At 45.6% G+C, this 16,699-nt stretch overlaps 9 protein-coding genes across 9 annotated transcripts; 5 read left to right on the top strand and 4 right to left on the bottom strand.

Moving 5' to 3' along the window:
* Positions 1 to 114: 114 nt before the first annotated feature.
* Bathy08g00950 (predicted protein) lies at positions 115 to 1,527 on the bottom strand (the record flags this gene model as incomplete). Its single annotated transcript, XM_007511365.1, has 1 exon — positions 115 to 1,527. The coding sequence occupies one exon, from the start codon at positions 1,525 to 1,527 to the stop codon at positions 115 to 117; it is 1,413 nt and encodes a 470-aa protein (XP_007511427.1).
* A 373-nt stretch (positions 1,528 to 1,900) lies between these two features.
* Bathy08g00960 (unknown protein) lies at positions 1,901 to 2,374 on the top strand (the record flags this gene model as incomplete). Its single annotated transcript, XM_007511375.1, has 1 exon — positions 1,901 to 2,374. One exon carries the CDS (start codon positions 1,901 to 1,903, stop codon positions 2,372 to 2,374), a length of 474 nt encoding a protein of 157 aa, XP_007511437.1.
* Positions 2,375 to 2,432: 58 nt separating this feature from the next.
* Positions 2,433 to 3,398, bottom strand: Bathy08g00970 (unnamed protein product; the record flags this gene model as incomplete). The annotated part of the gene is made up of 1 exon (XM_007511519.1): positions 2,433 to 3,398. The coding sequence occupies one exon, from the start codon at positions 3,396 to 3,398 to the stop codon at positions 2,433 to 2,435; it is 966 nt and encodes a 321-aa protein (XP_007511581.1).
* A 473-nt stretch (positions 3,399 to 3,871) lies between these two features.
* On the bottom strand, positions 3,872 to 5,002 carry Bathy08g00980 (predicted protein; the record flags this gene model as incomplete). The annotated part of the gene is made up of 1 exon (XM_007511751.1): positions 3,872 to 5,002. One exon carries the CDS (start codon positions 5,000 to 5,002, stop codon positions 3,872 to 3,874), a length of 1,131 nt encoding a protein of 376 aa, XP_007511813.1.
* Positions 5,003 to 5,655: 653 nt separating this feature from the next.
* Positions 5,656 to 8,370, top strand: Bathy08g00990 (predicted protein; the record flags this gene model as incomplete). Its single annotated transcript, XM_007511610.1, has 1 exon — positions 5,656 to 8,370. The coding sequence occupies one exon, from the start codon at positions 5,656 to 5,658 to the stop codon at positions 8,368 to 8,370; it is 2,715 nt and encodes a 904-aa protein (XP_007511672.1).
* Positions 8,371 to 8,504: 134 nt separating this feature from the next.
* Bathy08g01000 (predicted protein) lies at positions 8,505 to 9,197 on the top strand (the record flags this gene model as incomplete). The annotated part of the gene is made up of 1 exon (XM_007511529.1): positions 8,505 to 9,197. One exon carries the CDS (start codon positions 8,505 to 8,507, stop codon positions 9,195 to 9,197), a length of 693 nt encoding a protein of 230 aa, XP_007511591.1.
* A 106-nt stretch (positions 9,198 to 9,303) lies between these two features.
* Positions 9,304 to 12,300, bottom strand: Bathy08g01010 (predicted protein; the record flags this gene model as incomplete). Its single annotated transcript, XM_007511342.1, has 1 exon — positions 9,304 to 12,300. One exon carries the CDS (start codon positions 12,298 to 12,300, stop codon positions 9,304 to 9,306), a length of 2,997 nt encoding a protein of 998 aa, XP_007511404.1.
* A 1,246-nt stretch (positions 12,301 to 13,546) lies between these two features.
* Positions 13,547 to 14,980, top strand: Bathy08g01020 (predicted protein; the record flags this gene model as incomplete). Its single annotated transcript, XM_007511422.1, has 1 exon — positions 13,547 to 14,980. One exon carries the CDS (start codon positions 13,547 to 13,549, stop codon positions 14,978 to 14,980), a length of 1,434 nt encoding a protein of 477 aa, XP_007511484.1.
* A 413-nt stretch (positions 14,981 to 15,393) lies between these two features.
* On the top strand, positions 15,394 to 16,596 carry Bathy08g01030 (VCBS; the record flags this gene model as incomplete). Its single annotated transcript, XM_007511642.1, has 1 exon — positions 15,394 to 16,596. The coding sequence occupies one exon, from the start codon at positions 15,394 to 15,396 to the stop codon at positions 16,594 to 16,596; it is 1,203 nt and encodes a 400-aa protein (XP_007511704.1).
* Positions 16,597 to 16,699: the final 103 nt, after the last annotated feature.

Consider the following 16,699-nt stretch of genomic DNA (forward strand, 5'->3'; position numbering starts at 1 on the left):
GTCGTACCACGGTACCAGTAATTCAATTGATAATACATTCCTATTGCGCGCATACATTTCTAAATAATCTAATAATATTACTACAATTACGCTACAGTGTGCGGTATGTTTCTATCACGTGCTTTTCTTCACATCGTCCTTTTTCCAAAACTGCACTTTCTTCTTCAGTTTCTTCGCCCACTCCGGCAACTTTCGAGGTGGCGGAGGTGGAGGTGGGATCCAGCGATTTGCTACCTCGCGATGGAACACGTATATTAATTGTCGAAATCCAAGAGTAAAGAAGAAACTCAACACGACGGCAATCATAAGTAAAAGAATAGTTGCCGACCGCTCGGTGACAGTTCCAACGTCCCAGACGCGCTCGAACGCGGTTCCAGTGACCAAACCCTGCGCGGCACCTCCAAGCGATGCGGGATCAGCACCAACCGGAGGAAGCAAGACAGTTGCTAAGCTTGGCACGAGAAGGGCGAATAATCCAATTATTAATCCGACGACGCTCGATGCAATTGCAGATAAGTAAAAGAACGTCTTGAGAAGCAAAATTTTCCGACCGAGCATGAGTTCGGTGCTCCGTTTCAAATTCTCTCCGCCTTGTTTACCTTCAAATATTCGAACGGGAACGCAAAGAGCCAAGTCTAAACACCTCATTAACCCCAAATACGGAATAGGAATGGTAATCATACCGTTCCACGCGATCGAAAGCGTTCGGCGCAAGTCTATTATGAGAATCGATTTGTACAGCTCCAAACCTTGCTTCAAAACGCCGTACGCGTACTTTGGTTTAACTTTCGCGTATGTATTGTCGTCGCTGTTATCATCTTCTTCTTCTATCGTTCCATCTTCTTCCTTATCACCAACGTACGCGTTTTTAAACGTTGCAATACGAACGAGAAACTGACACAGAAACTTCCACGCCTGCGTGGCGACGACGAACGTCGCCGCGATAACTTCCACCTCGTGCACCTGTATCAAAGCTAAGAGGAACGTCCCTCCGAGATTCAACGCTTGCGCGAAAAAACCAGCGACGAAGACGAGCGTCACGGTCGGTAAAAAATCTCTCGAAGATATTCTCAAAACTTCCCCGATGATTGCTTTCGCCGTCAACTCTTTCATACTATTTATTTGTTCTCCTTCTGCTGTTTTTAGGGGAATTCGTGGTTCCGCTAACGGATACACCTTTATTACCTCTGAAGAAGATATCTCTCCTCCCGTTTTAGAAACTTCCGCACCATTTTCGTCACCACCCGCAGTTGTTGTTGCTGCTGCTGCTGCTCTTGCCGCCCGAGCGATGATGATCACGCTGTTGGGGACATTCTTCGTCCTCCCAATCATCAAAGAAAAAAGCTTCTTCTTCCCCTCTCTTCTTCTGGAAAAAAAAGATGATGATGATGATGTTGAAGATGATGATGATGACTTTTGATGATGATGATGAGAGCGACGATGAGGAGGAGGAGGACATTTTTCCATCATCGAAAAGGAGGAAAAAGAGGACGAGGAGGAAGAGATCATCCTGTTGTTGTTAGTCATCGTCATCATCATCTTCGTCGTGGCAGTGGTGGTGGTAGTAGTGGTGGGGTGGTTACGATGAGACTCTTTTTAGAATAACTGCCCCCAGCTGTGGTGTAAAAAAAGTTCAAAAATACGAAAAAAGGAGGAAAGAGTGACTCATCACAAACACAAATCTCGATTTTAAGACCCCTCGTTCTTACTTTTTTCTTCTCATCGTCGCGATAAGTCCTTCTCCAGAGAGAGAGAGAGAGAGAGAGAGAAACACGCGCACATCCGCGGATAAAGAGCGCTTTACGACGGGTTTCGTCTTTTTTTCTCCTCCGTCTTCCTCGTCTGAAGAATAACATCAGAAGAAGAATAAGAAATCATGAACGTTCATCACAGAACAACGATGAACGAGAACAACAACAACAACATCTTCTCCTCGCTCTTAGATAGAGGAGGAGGAGAGAATTTCATCAACAAGAGCAACAGAGCGCAACAAAACAGAGGCGCGTTAGGCAACATCACGAACAACATCAACAACAACAACAACAATAGCAGCAGGCACAAGAATAGTACAAGTAATTTTGCGACGACAACAACAAAGAAGACGAGCAACAAAAATAGTATTCAGATTCAGATTTTACAGAGAGACGTGGAACGATTGGCTCGACTGGAATGTCACGAGTTCGAGTCCATTGCGGAAAGGAATAGCACGAACAGTAACGCCGAGGATCGAATCATTTTAGGTAAGATAATGGAAGAACTCATCGTGGAATACTCTGAGAGAGAGCAACCGCACTCGTATTACTACAAAACGTTGCGCGAAGCGTCGAGCCGAGCGAGTAGCGAACGCGATGACATTTGCAGATTCAACTTTTAACTTTGTTATACTATACAGCGAGTATTGCTACGATTCTTATTAATTATGTTATGCGCTATTATTTCCTACTTTGAATCCGCTTCTCTGCGGCGTCTGCTAACTGAGTCACTTCGGTCAATAATTTTTTCAGCACCGTTTTCTCCTGTTCCGCGTACACGAGCTTTGCTGTCGATTCTTCTTCCGCTATTTTGGCTATTTTATTGTTATTCGATTTCGACGGTGACTTTGTTGGTGACTTTTTCGCGGTAATCTTCCCACCATTCGTCGAGAGCGGCGGTGGCTGCGGCGTTCTCCTCTTCAAAGCGTCGTACGCCACCTGGTCGTGTGCTCGCTTTCTCGCGACTTCTGCCGCGCTGAGCAAAGCTTCCCCTAACTGATCCACCGCGTTTGGCTTTATCAAACCGTGCAAAATCGGTTTCTTCGTCTTTAAAAAGTGAGGGCTCGCGCCTCCTTTCGCGGCGAAACCCATCGGAGATTTCTGCGGCACGTACGCCTCTTGTTTCATCGCGCCTCCGTTTGTTTTATTGACGTCCATCTGCAACCCGGGCGCGACTAGTAAACTCGCATCCGACCCGGCTGGCATGAATTCTTGCTGACTCGCGATCGCTTTGTGCGCGTCCGACCCTTCAAAGTTCTTACAGTCCAAGCATCTGCACATGTCCGAACAGAAAATAGACGCTTGAAAACACTCGCAATACTTCTTCAAGCAGCCAGATTTTTTACAGTGACACCCTTTATTGTGCTTCTCGTCGCCTTCTCCGCCATTGAGAGTCGGCAATACTTTCGGTCTGAACGCGTTTGGGTTCCTCTCTAAAGTCGCCTCTACGGCTTCTTGTCTTTGCACCGAGTTTTCCACGTTATTTTTACATTCTACGCAGTTGCAGTTTTGCAAACAGTACTGCCCAGAGGCGAAACACTCGCAGTATAATTTCAGACACCGAGAGTTTCTGCAGTTGCACGTCTTACGATCGGTTTGAATGTTGGCGTTATTCAACGGCAAACCACCCTCCACGGGTGGAATCATTTCTCTTTATCTGTTTCTGCTTCTGCTTTGAAAGCGTTTGATCGTCCGTATCAAAACCTTCTCTTTCTCTTGAAGAAGAGGTCAGGTTTTTCGAAATTCAAATTTCACCTCCGCCTCCAATTCTACCCTCTTGTCTCTTCCTCTTTTCTTCGTATATTCTTACGCGCGTTGATTTATATCTTAAGAGATCTCGCACCAACTGAGAGCGCTTTCACCCTCTTCCTCTTTCACTCTCTCTGGTTGATTTCCTTCTCTTCTCTTACTGATACGAATGAGTTTCTTGTGTGAAGAATATATAATAATTTTCTTTTCGAGAGAAGACCTCTTGCGTAATTCCCACCTGCTCTGCTTATGTTTTCGTTTTTGGAGGAAAAGAAAACGAGGAGGAGGAGAGGTGAAAAAAATTTGATCGTCTGCACAAACAACTGCGAACTAAGTAAACTACACACCCTCTCTATCTATATTCTCTACATTCAAAAGCGATCAATCTCTTCTTTTGCCTCTGCCATCCCACGTCTCCTTTTTGGATCTCTGACTAACAGAGAAGACAAGACCGTCGCGAACTGCGCGTCGTATCCTGGACCGCCCTCCGTATTGGAGAAGGACAACGGATTCTTCGCCTCGTCCTCCTCCTCCTCGCGTAATATTCTCTGATACGTATCGTACGAATTCCCTGTCTTGTAATGATAACCTCCCGTTCTCATCGCGTGAAAAGACATGCCTACGCTCCAACTATCCGCCTTAAAGCCATCGTACGGTTTACCTTCGCAACATTCAGGAGCCGTGAATGCGGGCGTACCCGGCGTTTTTAGTACCGTCCGGGTATCTTTCGAGAGGATAACCGCGGTGCCAAAGTCGCCAAGTTTTACGGTTCCGCTCGCATGTACAAACATGTTTTGCGGTTTGATATCTAAATGAGCTATGCATAAGACCTCGTGTATGTATGCAACTCCGGAAAACACATCTCGAGCGTACCGAAGGCACGTCTTCCAGTCGACCTTCTCAAACGTTTCTCGTTCCTCGTCTAGTATCGGACCGAGAGCGCAATATTCCAACACAAAGTACAGTTTCGGACTCTCTTCGTCCCAGAGAAACTCGATGAGTTTGGTCACGTTTTCGTGGTCGAGTTGAACTAATATTTGCGCTTCGTTAAACGCGTCGTCCAGAGCGGTGCGTTCGTTGTTGGATGAGCGTATTCTTTGCAATCGTTTCTTGTTGTAAATTTTGATGGCGCAATCCGTTTCCTTCTCATCACCGTTACCCCTGTAACGATAATGCATGACTTTCCCGAACGAACCTTCGCCTAATCGCTTTACTTTTCTGTATTTTTCATTGATTGTTTTCACATCTTTGGATTCTTTTATCAGGGATACCTTCCGAGTTACCTTGTTCGGATACGCTAGGAGAAAGTCGTTAGTCGATGAACAAATGGAAGTTGTTGTTGTTGTCGTCGTCGTCGTCGTCGTCGTCGTTGCTCCTCTCTCACTTCTACTTCTTCTTCTCGCCGTCGACTTGGCACTGAAGACATCCGCGGGTTCCTGCTTTAGATTTTCCTTTTCATCTGTTCTCTTCAGAAGCGTCGACTTGGAAGGAACACAGCCCATTCTTTGTGAAGAAGACAGAACGAAGAAAATTTTAAGTAGGTACTTTGTCGCTGGAAAGTATAAATGAAGTATTTCTGAGAATCCTGAACGATACAGTTGGCAAATTAATTAAGATTGCTCTATTCCGACGGATTAGTACAATTATATCAGTAATTTCAACCTTTAAATTTTATTATTTTATTATTTTATTTGAAAAAATAAAACAACTCAATTCTTTTCTGACTTTTCAGATTATTTGTCCCAATTTATTTATCAAATATAAATAGAATGACTATTTTCGCGCATGAATGTATAATTGTATGTGACAAAATGAGTATAAATGGGGAAAATGCGCAGGTTATTAAAATAATTTTTTTTATTCTCCTGAAATATTTTTGTAATGCAATGTTTTATCTCGGTTTTCCCATACCAAAATTAGATTCATGTACGATAATTATATTTAAGTGTGTTCATATAATTAAATGAGTATAATAACAAGCCAGGATATAGGAATCGTATTTTAAATAAATTTTTAAAGACAAAAAAAGAAGATATAAAAAAGAAAAGTTCGTTGAGGGAACAATACCAATTGCAAAAGCAAAAATCTTCTCTTCTCTTCCTCCTTTTGGAAGAAGGCAAGAAAGAAACACGAGAGAGATAAGAAGGAAAGAAGTATGCAGAGAGCCGTGGATATCCTCGCAGATAAGCAGAAATCCACGGAACACGTCCGAAACATATGCGTTTTAGCGCACGTGGATCACGGCAAGACCACGCTGACGGATTGTCTGATTTCGCACAATGGCTTCATCAACCAGAAACAAGCGGGAAGTTTACGAATGATGGACTTTCTCGAAGAAGAACAAAGACGAGGAATCACCATGAAATCCGCTTCGATTGCGTTACAATACACCTCGCAATCAACATCATCATCTTCTCCTTCGCAATCTACTTTAATAAACGTCATTGATTCTCCCGGTCACGTAGACTTTTGTTCCGAAGTGAGCACGGCGGCGAGACTTTCGGACGGTGCGCTCGTTCTCGTGGACGTGTGCGAAGGGGTCTGCGTCCAAACTCACGCGGTTTTACGACAAGCGTGGGAAGAAAAGTTGAAACCGTGCTTAATTTTCAACAAGATGGATCGGCTCATCGAGGAGTTGAAGTATTCCCCGTTCGAGACGTACGAAAGATTGCGAATGCTTTTGCACGAGGTGAATTCTCTCATGAGCGCGTTCGAGTCCGAAAAGTTTATCAATCAAGCGGATACGTTTCTCAGTGCGGAAGATAAAAGGAATAATAACATCAACAGTGATAATAACGAAGATGTGGAAGATTTAGCGGAATATTTAGATGATCATCTGGACATGACGGATGCCGAAGACGTATTCTCCGTGGAACGAGGTAACGTGGCGTTTGCCTCAGCCATGGACGGTTGGGCATTTCGACCGGAGCAGTTTGCGAGATTATACGCGGAAAAGTTGGGATGTTCGGAGAAAGCTTTGAAAAAAGGGTTGTGGGGCGATTGGTTCTATCATCCAAAATCGAAACGAATAGTCGGGAAGAAACTCAACCCGAACGGAAAATTGAAACCGTTGTTCGTGCAGTGCATTCTCGACCCGATTTGGAAACTGTACGACGCCGCGGACGAGTATTACTCAGGCGATAAAGATTTACCAACGCTCGCGAAATCGCTCAAATTGACAAGCATATCTGAAAAAGAGTTGACGCAATCCAATAAACGAATGACATTATTAGCAATCATGCGAAGCTGGCTGCCTTTGAGTTCCGCGATACTCGAAATGGTCGTCCACTCGCTCCCTAACCCGGTTGAAGCAATGCCGTTTCGAATAGAACGGCTCCTCTACCCGTCAGATAGTAAAATAGCCGCATACGACGATATTTTGAAGTGTAACAAGAGCAGTGATGCGACCACAGTTGTATTCATTTCGAAAATGGTAGCTGTTCCTTTGAGCTCGATTCACGGAGGTGTACGAGAAGGTTCCGAGACGCACGGCGACAGCAAGTTTGTCGGTTTCGGACGCGTTTTCGCTGGTATCATGAAAAAAGGTGATAAAATATTCGTCTTGGGTGGTGACGAACCTACGGAGATTATAATTTCAGAGTTATATTTGATGATGGGTCAAGGGATGTTCCCTGTAGATGAAGTGCCGAGTGGAAATCTCCTCGCCATTGGAGGTTTAGACAAAGTGGTCTTGAAATCCTCGACTCTTTCTTCATCTTTAGAGTGTCCATTATTCGGGTCCATGATGTTTCAGGCGAGCGCTATTGTTAAGGTTGCCGTAGAACCAGAAAATGTGCAAGACATGCCGTTGCTTTTAGAAGGTTTGCGTTTGTTAAACCGAGCAGATGCGTTCGTCGAGATGGAAGTTATGGATTCTGGAGAGCACGTTTTGAGCGCAGCCGGTGAAGTGCACTTGGAACGGTGCATCAATGATTTGAGAGAAAGGTTTGCCAGAGTCCCTATTCGAGTGTCTAAACCTTTGGTAAACTTCAAAGAAGGCATTACGACCGCTGGTTTTGCGGACTATAAAATAGGTAGTAAAAAAGTGTTGCGAGCGTCGGTGGAGAGACTTCTTGTTGTTGGCGACAAAGAAAAAGAGGAAGAGAAAGTAGACGAAAAAGAAGCGACGACAGCCGAGGACGAGAAGAAAAAGAAAAAGAACAACAACGCTTTGAATATAGAACTTAGTAGTATTAGTAGTAGTATTAGTGGTAATAGTGGTGACACTTTCTTGGACGACTTTGAAGAATCCATTCGGCTGGGATTCCAACTCGCATGCGAAAGAGGACCGATATGCGACGAGCCTCTCGATAACCTTAAAGTGACTGTTGAGTTCTTAGATGCGCCTATTGAGGATAACGACGAAGTAAATAATAACGACGATGATGAGCAGCTGAATTCTGGACAAGTGATTACGTTTACCCGCGACGTGATTCGACAAGCCGTGATGAAATCAAACCCAAGGTTGATCGAGGCTATGTATTTAGCGGTCATAACAACCACCTCGGAAGCATTGAATGGAACCTACGCCGTTTTAGGAAGACGACGATCTGATATACTTTCAGAATCCATACGCGAAGGCACTGGTGTATTCATTATTCACGCGTACTTACCTGTGGCAACTTCGTTTGGTTTCGCCGACGAGCTTCGGAAACTCACTTCGGGTGCTTCCAGCGCTCAGCTCGTGTTTTCGCACTGGAAAGAGTTGGATATCGATCCGTACCAAAAGCTCGGCGAGGATGGAGAAGAGTTAACAGATAACGTCGCCAGAGATTTGATGGATATGGTTCGTAAGCGTAAAGGTTTGAAAGTGGACGAGAAAGTTGTTAAAGTTGCCACGAAGCAAAGAACGCTGAGTCGAAAGACTTGATTTAGGACGTAACGCTTTTTTTTGCTTTTGCGAAAAAAAAAAGATAAAAACAAACAAACTCTTCACACTCACACGCACACACACGAGCGCGCGCGCGAGCACAGGAACACGAACACAAACACCACCCTCATCAAATGGTGCAATTCTCTCACGCTGACAATTCTTCTCCAACCATCATAACTTTGGATGAGAGCGAAGATAAAGCTCGCGCTCGAGAGTTGACTTTGCTCGAATGTCAACAATTGGCTTTGGAGTATAATTTCGTCAAAGAGAACGCACCATCGAATGGAACCGTGCAGCAAAGAGCAGACGTCGTCGGTTTCTTCAAACAGTACGGCGCAAACGGATTATCGCAATTTAAGAAGAAGTTCGGATCGATGAAGTTATATCCACCCGGAGAGAAAGAGGTGGAGTTCTATTCCTTCTCTTGCGGTTCTGACGAAGACGATGATCTCGGAGGATCAAACGGAGATGCGTTCTTGAAAAAACCAATCAGCAAGGAAGACATCGAAGAAGCTATACCGATTTACGAAGAGAATAAAGGTTCCTTTCAGAAATTAAGCTGGAAATACATCAAACGTCCTGGAGGTCAGGCGATTCGTCCGCCAGATTGGTACAAATTGGATGGCGCTGTTGCGCAAGTCGAGAAGGGCGACAACGATACTGAGTGCCCGATGTGGACATCGAATGGCTCTGTTGATTACGGCGGGAAAGAACAGTGGGAGTGGTGGTTAAAATATAAAGGTAAATCAGCCGATGAATCCAAAGTACTCTTCGTTCGAGTCCTTGAAATGGCAAAGAAGAACAAGAAGGAGAATTTCTATTGATTAGTGTGAAGCTATACAAAATTCTTCATCGTTTATTTATTCAAAAACAACAAAAGCTAATGTTACACACGTTACGTTCAGTTTAAAAGTCATGGTCATCATGGTTCTAGTCCTTACTCTTCTTTTTCTTCTTTTTCTTTTCGCCGTCGTCATCGGGTTTGGAAGACTTCTTTTTCTTCTTTTCGCCGTCTCCATCCTTTTCTTTCGTCTTTTCCTTCTTCTCCTTCTTTTCTTTCTTTTCTTTCTTCTCGCCACCACTTGGTAACGCCGCTGCGCTATCTTTATCTTTCTTCGAGCTCTTCTTCTTCTTCTTTTTCTTTTTACCATCGCCAACTGAAAACGGATTGAACGCGTCGTCTCTCTCGTACGGATCAAATCTCGGGTACGCTTCAATTGTCGGCATTTCGCCTTCGCCGCGGCCTTCGCTCGGTTTGAGTGGATCGTAAGCGACTAAGTTCGAATGCAACTTCGAGGCGGCATTTGTTGGTTGGTATCCTCCAATTTTCAAAGCCGCTCCTTCCTCAAAGTCCTCGTCTTCGTCTGAGCTATCGTCTTCGCCCTTGATGGACGGTCTAGAAATCGGGCCGCCCAAGCTATGCGCTGCCAAGTGCGCTTGCATCGCTTGCATGGCCGCAGAGTCAGTCGCGGTGAGCGCAGCGGCAGCCTTACCGTCCTTTTTGGATTTGCGACCACCCGAGCCGGCTTCTTCTTCTGGAGCCAAATAATAGTTGCCCATTTTCTTCTTATGGTTGGCCAACATTTTGCGCGCCTCCTTTTCTTCCTTGGCAATTTGTTCTTTCGATTTTTTAACCGTAAACAAATCGGTAACATTCTTTGGTCCTTTCGACTTCTTCTTACCTTTCTTGCCTTTTCTACCCGAGTATTCGTCGTCGGATTCCGAGTCACTCGATTCGAGCAAGTGATCCCACTCCGTTGACAACGGCGCGTTGACGTTGAGATCCTCCGGCGCCCCGAGTTTGCGCTGGGCTTTCGTCGAAACTGGCTGAATTTCCTCCGCGAAGACATTTGCGATTTCTTCGACGAGGGCCATACCAGATCCGGCTTCTTCGTCTTCGGCGTCTTGAACCGCATCGAGAATAGTTTTCAATTGGCAACTTCGTTCTCGCACTTCGAGATTTAAGGAAACCATAAAAGGCATCAAACGTTTGCCACCGATAATATCTCGAATATCCGCGAGATCTTCGGTTTCTGGAACCAAAATAGACGCATCCGAACCTCGCGTAGCTTGCAAATGCTCGCTGACTGCACTCGAGTAGATTTTAAGCGCGCTGTGAATGTACACGCTTTGGACAGGACCCGGTAACTGCGTGACTTGTTGTTGCGTCAACGCATGCACGAGCTCGGCGTGGTCCGTGAGATAATGCGCGTACTCACCAACGACCCATGCAATGGCTTTGAGCGCATCCGGAACCGTTTTATTAACGCTCGACATTTCTAAAAGAGTCGGGTCGATCAAAATCGGAGACAAGATACCGACGGCGGATTCTCGAATGACTTCCACGCGCAAGCACACGTCGATGATTTGATCGCCGACAAGTTTCCCGTGCGAAGAGGACGGGACGCGAATCAAATCAGCCAACACGGATAAATACCAAACAAAGTCAGTGACTAAAGCGTACCTATCGCTCATGCAAATGTGAATCACAGACCATACCAATTCATCTCGGAATTTCTTATCGGCTCTTCCCATGGCGCCCATCAAATGAGCGGTGGTATCCATCAACGTCTTCTTCGTCACCAAACCTCGGACGATTTTCAACGCGCAGTATTGAATGTTCGAATCTTCGTGGTCGAGACAGCCAAAGATGTTCCCCTTATGTTCGGCGACAATTCTCGGGTGCGAATCGAGCAAGAAGGTCAACGCGTGCAACGCGAGAAACTTAATATTCGGATCGGTATCTTCGAGCATGTCTTTCAATTTATCCACCGCTTGTCGAACAATCTTCTCTTGAGAAGTCATGCCTTGGACAACCGTTCGAATGCATTCGTACATGAGCGATTTAGCGCTCGTGGTTTCCAAAATTTCCGACAACGGACCGACGAGTTTCTTTCCCAATCGCGGCTCCAAAGGCGTCAAAGCGCCGAATACTTTAACCAATTTAATCGTCATCCAGTTCGAGGACGAGGTCGTCAATAATTTGTAAAACTTCGGTGCGAGCGGCAAGTATGTTTTCGGGTTGTGCATGGCAAGTTCTGATAATACCGTCACCGCGGCTTGGACGACAGTTTGATCGTCATCTTCTAAACATTCTGTCAGTCTCGCGAAGGACGGTCTCAAAGCTTCCGGGTATCGCAAGAAGCACTTGTAGAGACACAAGCACGCTCGGCGTCGTAAATCCGGTTTGTGGTTGTTCAATAACGAATACACATCTGCGACTAACGTTTGCGACAATTCTGGCGTGACAATATTCGCCAAGCACGAAATCGCCAACGCCGCCTCCGCCGGATTCGGACTCGCCAGATCCTTCTTCAACAAATTGGGAATTAACAACACGACATCGGTATCGTCCCCGAAAGATTGACAGGCGGCTAAATACCCGACTCTTTTATATTTCACGTTCGCCGTGGACATTAACTCGACGACGTGAAACGACGCCCAGTTCATGTTAAATCCTAAAGAGTGCAAATACGTCGCCTTTTCAATAGCGATTGATTTCGTTCGAATGTCCGACGAGACCACTTCGGCGCGAATGTCTTGCAAAGACTTGTTCATGAAATCCTTTTGATTGTCTTTGTGACTTCGAATGCCTGTTTGATGAATAGAAGAGAAAAAAGGATTAATAATAACGCTTTGATGTTCTCGATCGTAGAAAGTTTGAGCGAGTGTGATGATGCCATTGGGTCTCGACAAAACACATAAGAAGGAGAAGAAGGATCGTCGTTTTGCGCAATTCAATTTAATTTTGGGAGCCGCAGCAGACGCGGGCAAAAGAGAATTCAATTTTACGACACGAGATAAAAACGACGCACCCGTGATCAAGTCTCTCAAAGATTTCTGAAACAATCTCGTGACTGTCGCAGATGACGCCGTCTTCGATCGATCTTTGTTGCTCTGCGACCCCATGGAGGACATGGAGGTCATCTTTTTTATTTAAAGAAGAGAGAGAGAGAGAGAGAGAGAGTACAAAAGTGTGTGCGTACTACAAATGAGGGGAAGAGGAGAGCAAAAAAACACGTGCAGACAGACAACTAGTATTACAACTCAACTATAACTCCCCATCCTAAATATTTCCTGTGGTGTTTGAACAGAAACACACCGTCGCACAAGCTTTACGTCCTCTCCATCTCCTCCGTTTCCATCTCATTGCACGAGACTACTCTGGATAGAAGACCACCACGGGCTCCCAGATTCATTTCTGCCGAAAATATTTCAATAGTCGTTACATGAGCATGCTTCGGACAACTCCCCTTTTTTCAAAGGTCGGTCACCGCGATCGCTACAAGTCAGCGCCGCGCAAATTAAACGTTATTATATTTCAATCAAAAATCAACGTACTTCACCTATCAAAGTTTCTTCGATCGATCTCATGAGAGCCGAGTGTCATGATAGGCTGAGCATCGCAAATGGATGCTCGAGAGACGTCGTATTGTCTCACATGTTTCTGCAATCCAAAAAAAAAAAGGAGAGAACTCTCGATTTTAATCGATACAAAACTCCCCCAACGGTACTCAAATCCCGTTTCAAAAAAATGAAAGGCTGGAATTCTTTCCCAAAAAATGCTCTTTCCTCCATGTGTCGTCGTTGACTTCTTCTTCGATGAAGAAGAGAGAAGATATGCAATAACACGACGACAAAGAAAAGAACACAAAAAAGGAGAGAAACTCGCCCGCGCAAGTCAAAACTCTCCGTACTCGAACCCCCTTTGTCCGTTCTTTCCCAGCTCTTTTCATTCATTCATCTGCCATGCGATAGAGAGATACAAAAACGCTCGATTTGTATCTCTAAAACAGAAAGAAAGCAAACGATGAAGAAAAGAGCTCCCACCCTTCCACCCACTATCATCGATAGAGATTTATCGATGATAGCAATGCGTGTGACTTTCTCGCGCGCGTGCGCGCGCGCACGCAAAAAAAAAGTGATATTATATGCGCGCGCAAATGCGCGCAAATGCGCGCGCGAGAAAGTGAAGAGGATATGAGAAAAAAATGCGTTTTAGATACAGATACAAAATTCGTATTTGTTTTTTTCGGAACTTTTTCGGCAAAATTTGAGACGCACTGACAGACAAAAAAAGGAGAGATTTTTTGTGCACAGAGAGAGAGAAAAAGAGATATGCATCAAACTCCTTTTTATTCACTAATCTTCATTTTGTCTTCACTGAGTTAAGATGATGGCATCCTCTTCGACGTCTTCTTCGTCTCTGTGCGCGACTTTTACGAAGTCCACGGCTAACCCTTCTTCGTCTTCTTCTTCTTCTTTTTGCTGGAAGAAGAACGAATGTAGCAGTGGTAACAACAAAAATAAGAATATCTCTTTAACGACGAAAAGCAATCATCATCGTCATCATCATCATCATCGAAGACACAATCGAAGAAGAGCGACAGTGGTGGTGGCAACGTCGGCAGAGGCCACGGGTGAAGGAGATGGATTAATTTTACAGCGCGGTAAAGGAGAATTGAACGCGTTTGATTCCATCGCCATCGGGTCTCCAATCGTGAAATATTTCCAAAGCGATGACGACACCGAACGGTGGGTGATGTGGTACACGGGGAGACGAGAAGTAGGCACGAGCGGGAATAATAGCGAGGAAAATGTAGGAGACAAAATAACAGCGGCAACGTTTGACCACGACAAATCTTTGACATCCGGGGAGATTGGTATCGCCGTTTCCGAAGACGGCATCGTGTGGAGACGAGGCGGGTCGCCGACGGAAACGTACAGAACCGGCGGCGACGCGGAGGCTTTCGAAAATCTCTCCGTGGACGTAGGCGCAGTTTTATATCCCAACAACGAAGACTGGTGGGTTTTTGATACCGCTCACGTTTCCGTTGGAGACGTGCATATGATTTCTTCTGGCAACGTCTCCGGTGGAGCCGGTGGCGGTATTTATTGGATGTATTACCAAGGCGGCGATAAAGAGGAAGTCGACGGCGTCGAAGGCGTGCGCACGAGACCGGGCTTGTGTCTCTCGCAAGACGGGAGAAACTGGGCGAGAATAGAGGGTGAACACCACACGCACGCAGTGTTAGACGTCGGAAGTGAAGGCGAATGGGACGAGCTGTGCATCCGAGACCCGAAGCTTTTATTAGCGGGACCGAAAGATATGCGATTGTTTTATCACTCAATCGACAAAACGACAGACGTTTCCAGAATTGGCGTCGCCACTTCCAAGGACGGGTTTCAATGGCAAAAGAATTCCAGCGGATTTATATTAGACGCCGGGCCAGAAGGTTCCATCGATGATTTAGGCGTCAAATCGCCGTGCGTGGCCAGAATTGGAAGAAACGAATACGTCATGTTTTACGAAGCGTTGAGTTCAAAACACCCGGGGAAATCCACCATTTGCGTCGCGAAATCGCAAGACGGCATTAAATGGGAACGCGCTTCAACCCCTGCGCTCGTTTTCGGTGAAGACGGTGCCTGGGACGAAGGTGGAGTTGGACGACCGTACGTCGTCCCCATGGCGGAGAACAAGTTGCGATTATACTACGAAGGTCGAAGCGACGCGAACGGTCTCGGAGTCGGTATCGGTTTAGCCGTGAGCGTTGGTGACGACATGTTTAGTTTTGTTCGTCGTAAATCCGTCGTGACGGCTGCTTAGATAAATGTGATTGTAATGAACGAGACCAACGATACATACATAGTTATAAAGAGGCTAAAGAGGTAAGTAAGTAAGGAGCTGAAGACGATTTTTAGATTTTTTTGTTCGTTTGCACTCTTCTCCACAGTTCAAAACTGCGCATCTTCATAAAAGTAGAAACTTCTCTCTCTTCAACGCGAGTTTGTTTGTGAGAGCACGCGCGTCGTCGCACCGATGCACGTCGAGAACGCATAAAGAGAGAGGAGGAGGAACAAAGAAGACAAAGAAGAAGAGAAAAGCAAACGACAGAGAGAGACGACAGAGAGTGTTTTGAAGAAGAAAGAAAGATGTTGCCAACCTTTGTTCCTTCCAAGTCTTCCTCCCCGAAATATCATCAACGTTCTCCTCACGGAGGAGGAGGAGGACGCGGCGGCATGCACCCGAAAACACTTCTCTCGTACGCGTTTCTCTTCTTCGGCTATTACTTCATCTTGGGCGCGAGAGATTCCCGACGACGCTTGTTCCGCGCGTTGGGCATTTTCTCAGACGAAGACTTGAAAACGTTGAGCAAAGAAGCGTTGCAAAAGCGAGACTCCTATTCCGTGTGGGACAAACATTTCAATCGAGACGAAGTGCCGAAAGAGCAATTCGCAGTTGGTTTGTTTCTTGAGTATTTAGAAGATCGACGATTGAACTTAAATCGAGGACGGGCCAGAGCTTTATCTCCTTTCTTTGACTTGAACAACGACGGTATCGTGACGAGGAACGAGTACGGCGAGTTTATACGAAAGTTTTCGCACACGAATTCCGAAGGCGGAGGCGACGATAAAAAACTGTTGAAAGCGGCGCTATCAGAAGCCACGAGAACGATTCAGTCGAGGAAGAGCGGCAATAACGGCGGCGAAGGCGGGAGAACCGGTTTGTCCAATAGAGGCTGCGCGTTACATTTGGACAGAAAGAAACGAGATTATTTAGAAATTTTAGAGTCGGGTGATTTGCAATTCGGTGGCACCGCGCCGTTTACGATTGAATTGTGGGTGAAGCCGAAAAGAGCGTCGGAGAAAGCTGTTTTAGTCTCCAAGTACGATCGAGGGAAGTGGGGTCAATATTTCGTGCAGTTGCAAAGAATAGGTGAAAGCGACGAGATGGAGGTGTTTTTCCATCGAGAGGTTGCGCCGTGGGGACAAAAAGCCGGCACGATTCCTTTACACGCGTTCACGCACATAGCGTGTTCCTACGGGAACGGCGTGTCCTCTATTTATATTAACGGAACCTTAGCGTCTTCCCAAAAAGAAGCTGGGCAAGATCAAAACCCGGAAACACCGGTTTTAATCGGAGCGATGTTGGAAAAAGGCGAACCGATTGATTTTTACGACGGTATTTTAGACGACGTGCGAATATGGAGGGTCAGTCGTAGCCAATTGGACATTCGAGAATCCATGCTGCTTTCTTTATCTGGGATGGAAACCGGTTTAGAAGCGTATTGGGAATTCAACGAGTGTTTAGGTAAACACGCGAAAGAGAAAACGGGAGAGAGTAAACACGACGCCAAGCTCCACGGAGGCGCGTGGACAACTTCCTCGATTAAGTTCAAGAGTTACCAAGAAAGCTTCGGTTGTAAAGATACGCACTGTTAGTAATAATATAGTCGATATAATGATAGGATTTTAGTTTAAGAAGTACTAGTTTACACAGATTGATGATTCCAAGTCACAAATGTTTGCACACGCTATTAAGTTG

Source organism: Bathycoccus prasinos (genome assembly GCF_002220235.1).
Source record: "Bathycoccus prasinos genomic : Chromosome_8".
Taxonomy (NCBI): domain Eukaryota; kingdom Viridiplantae; phylum Chlorophyta; class Mamiellophyceae; order Mamiellales; family Bathycoccaceae; genus Bathycoccus; species Bathycoccus prasinos.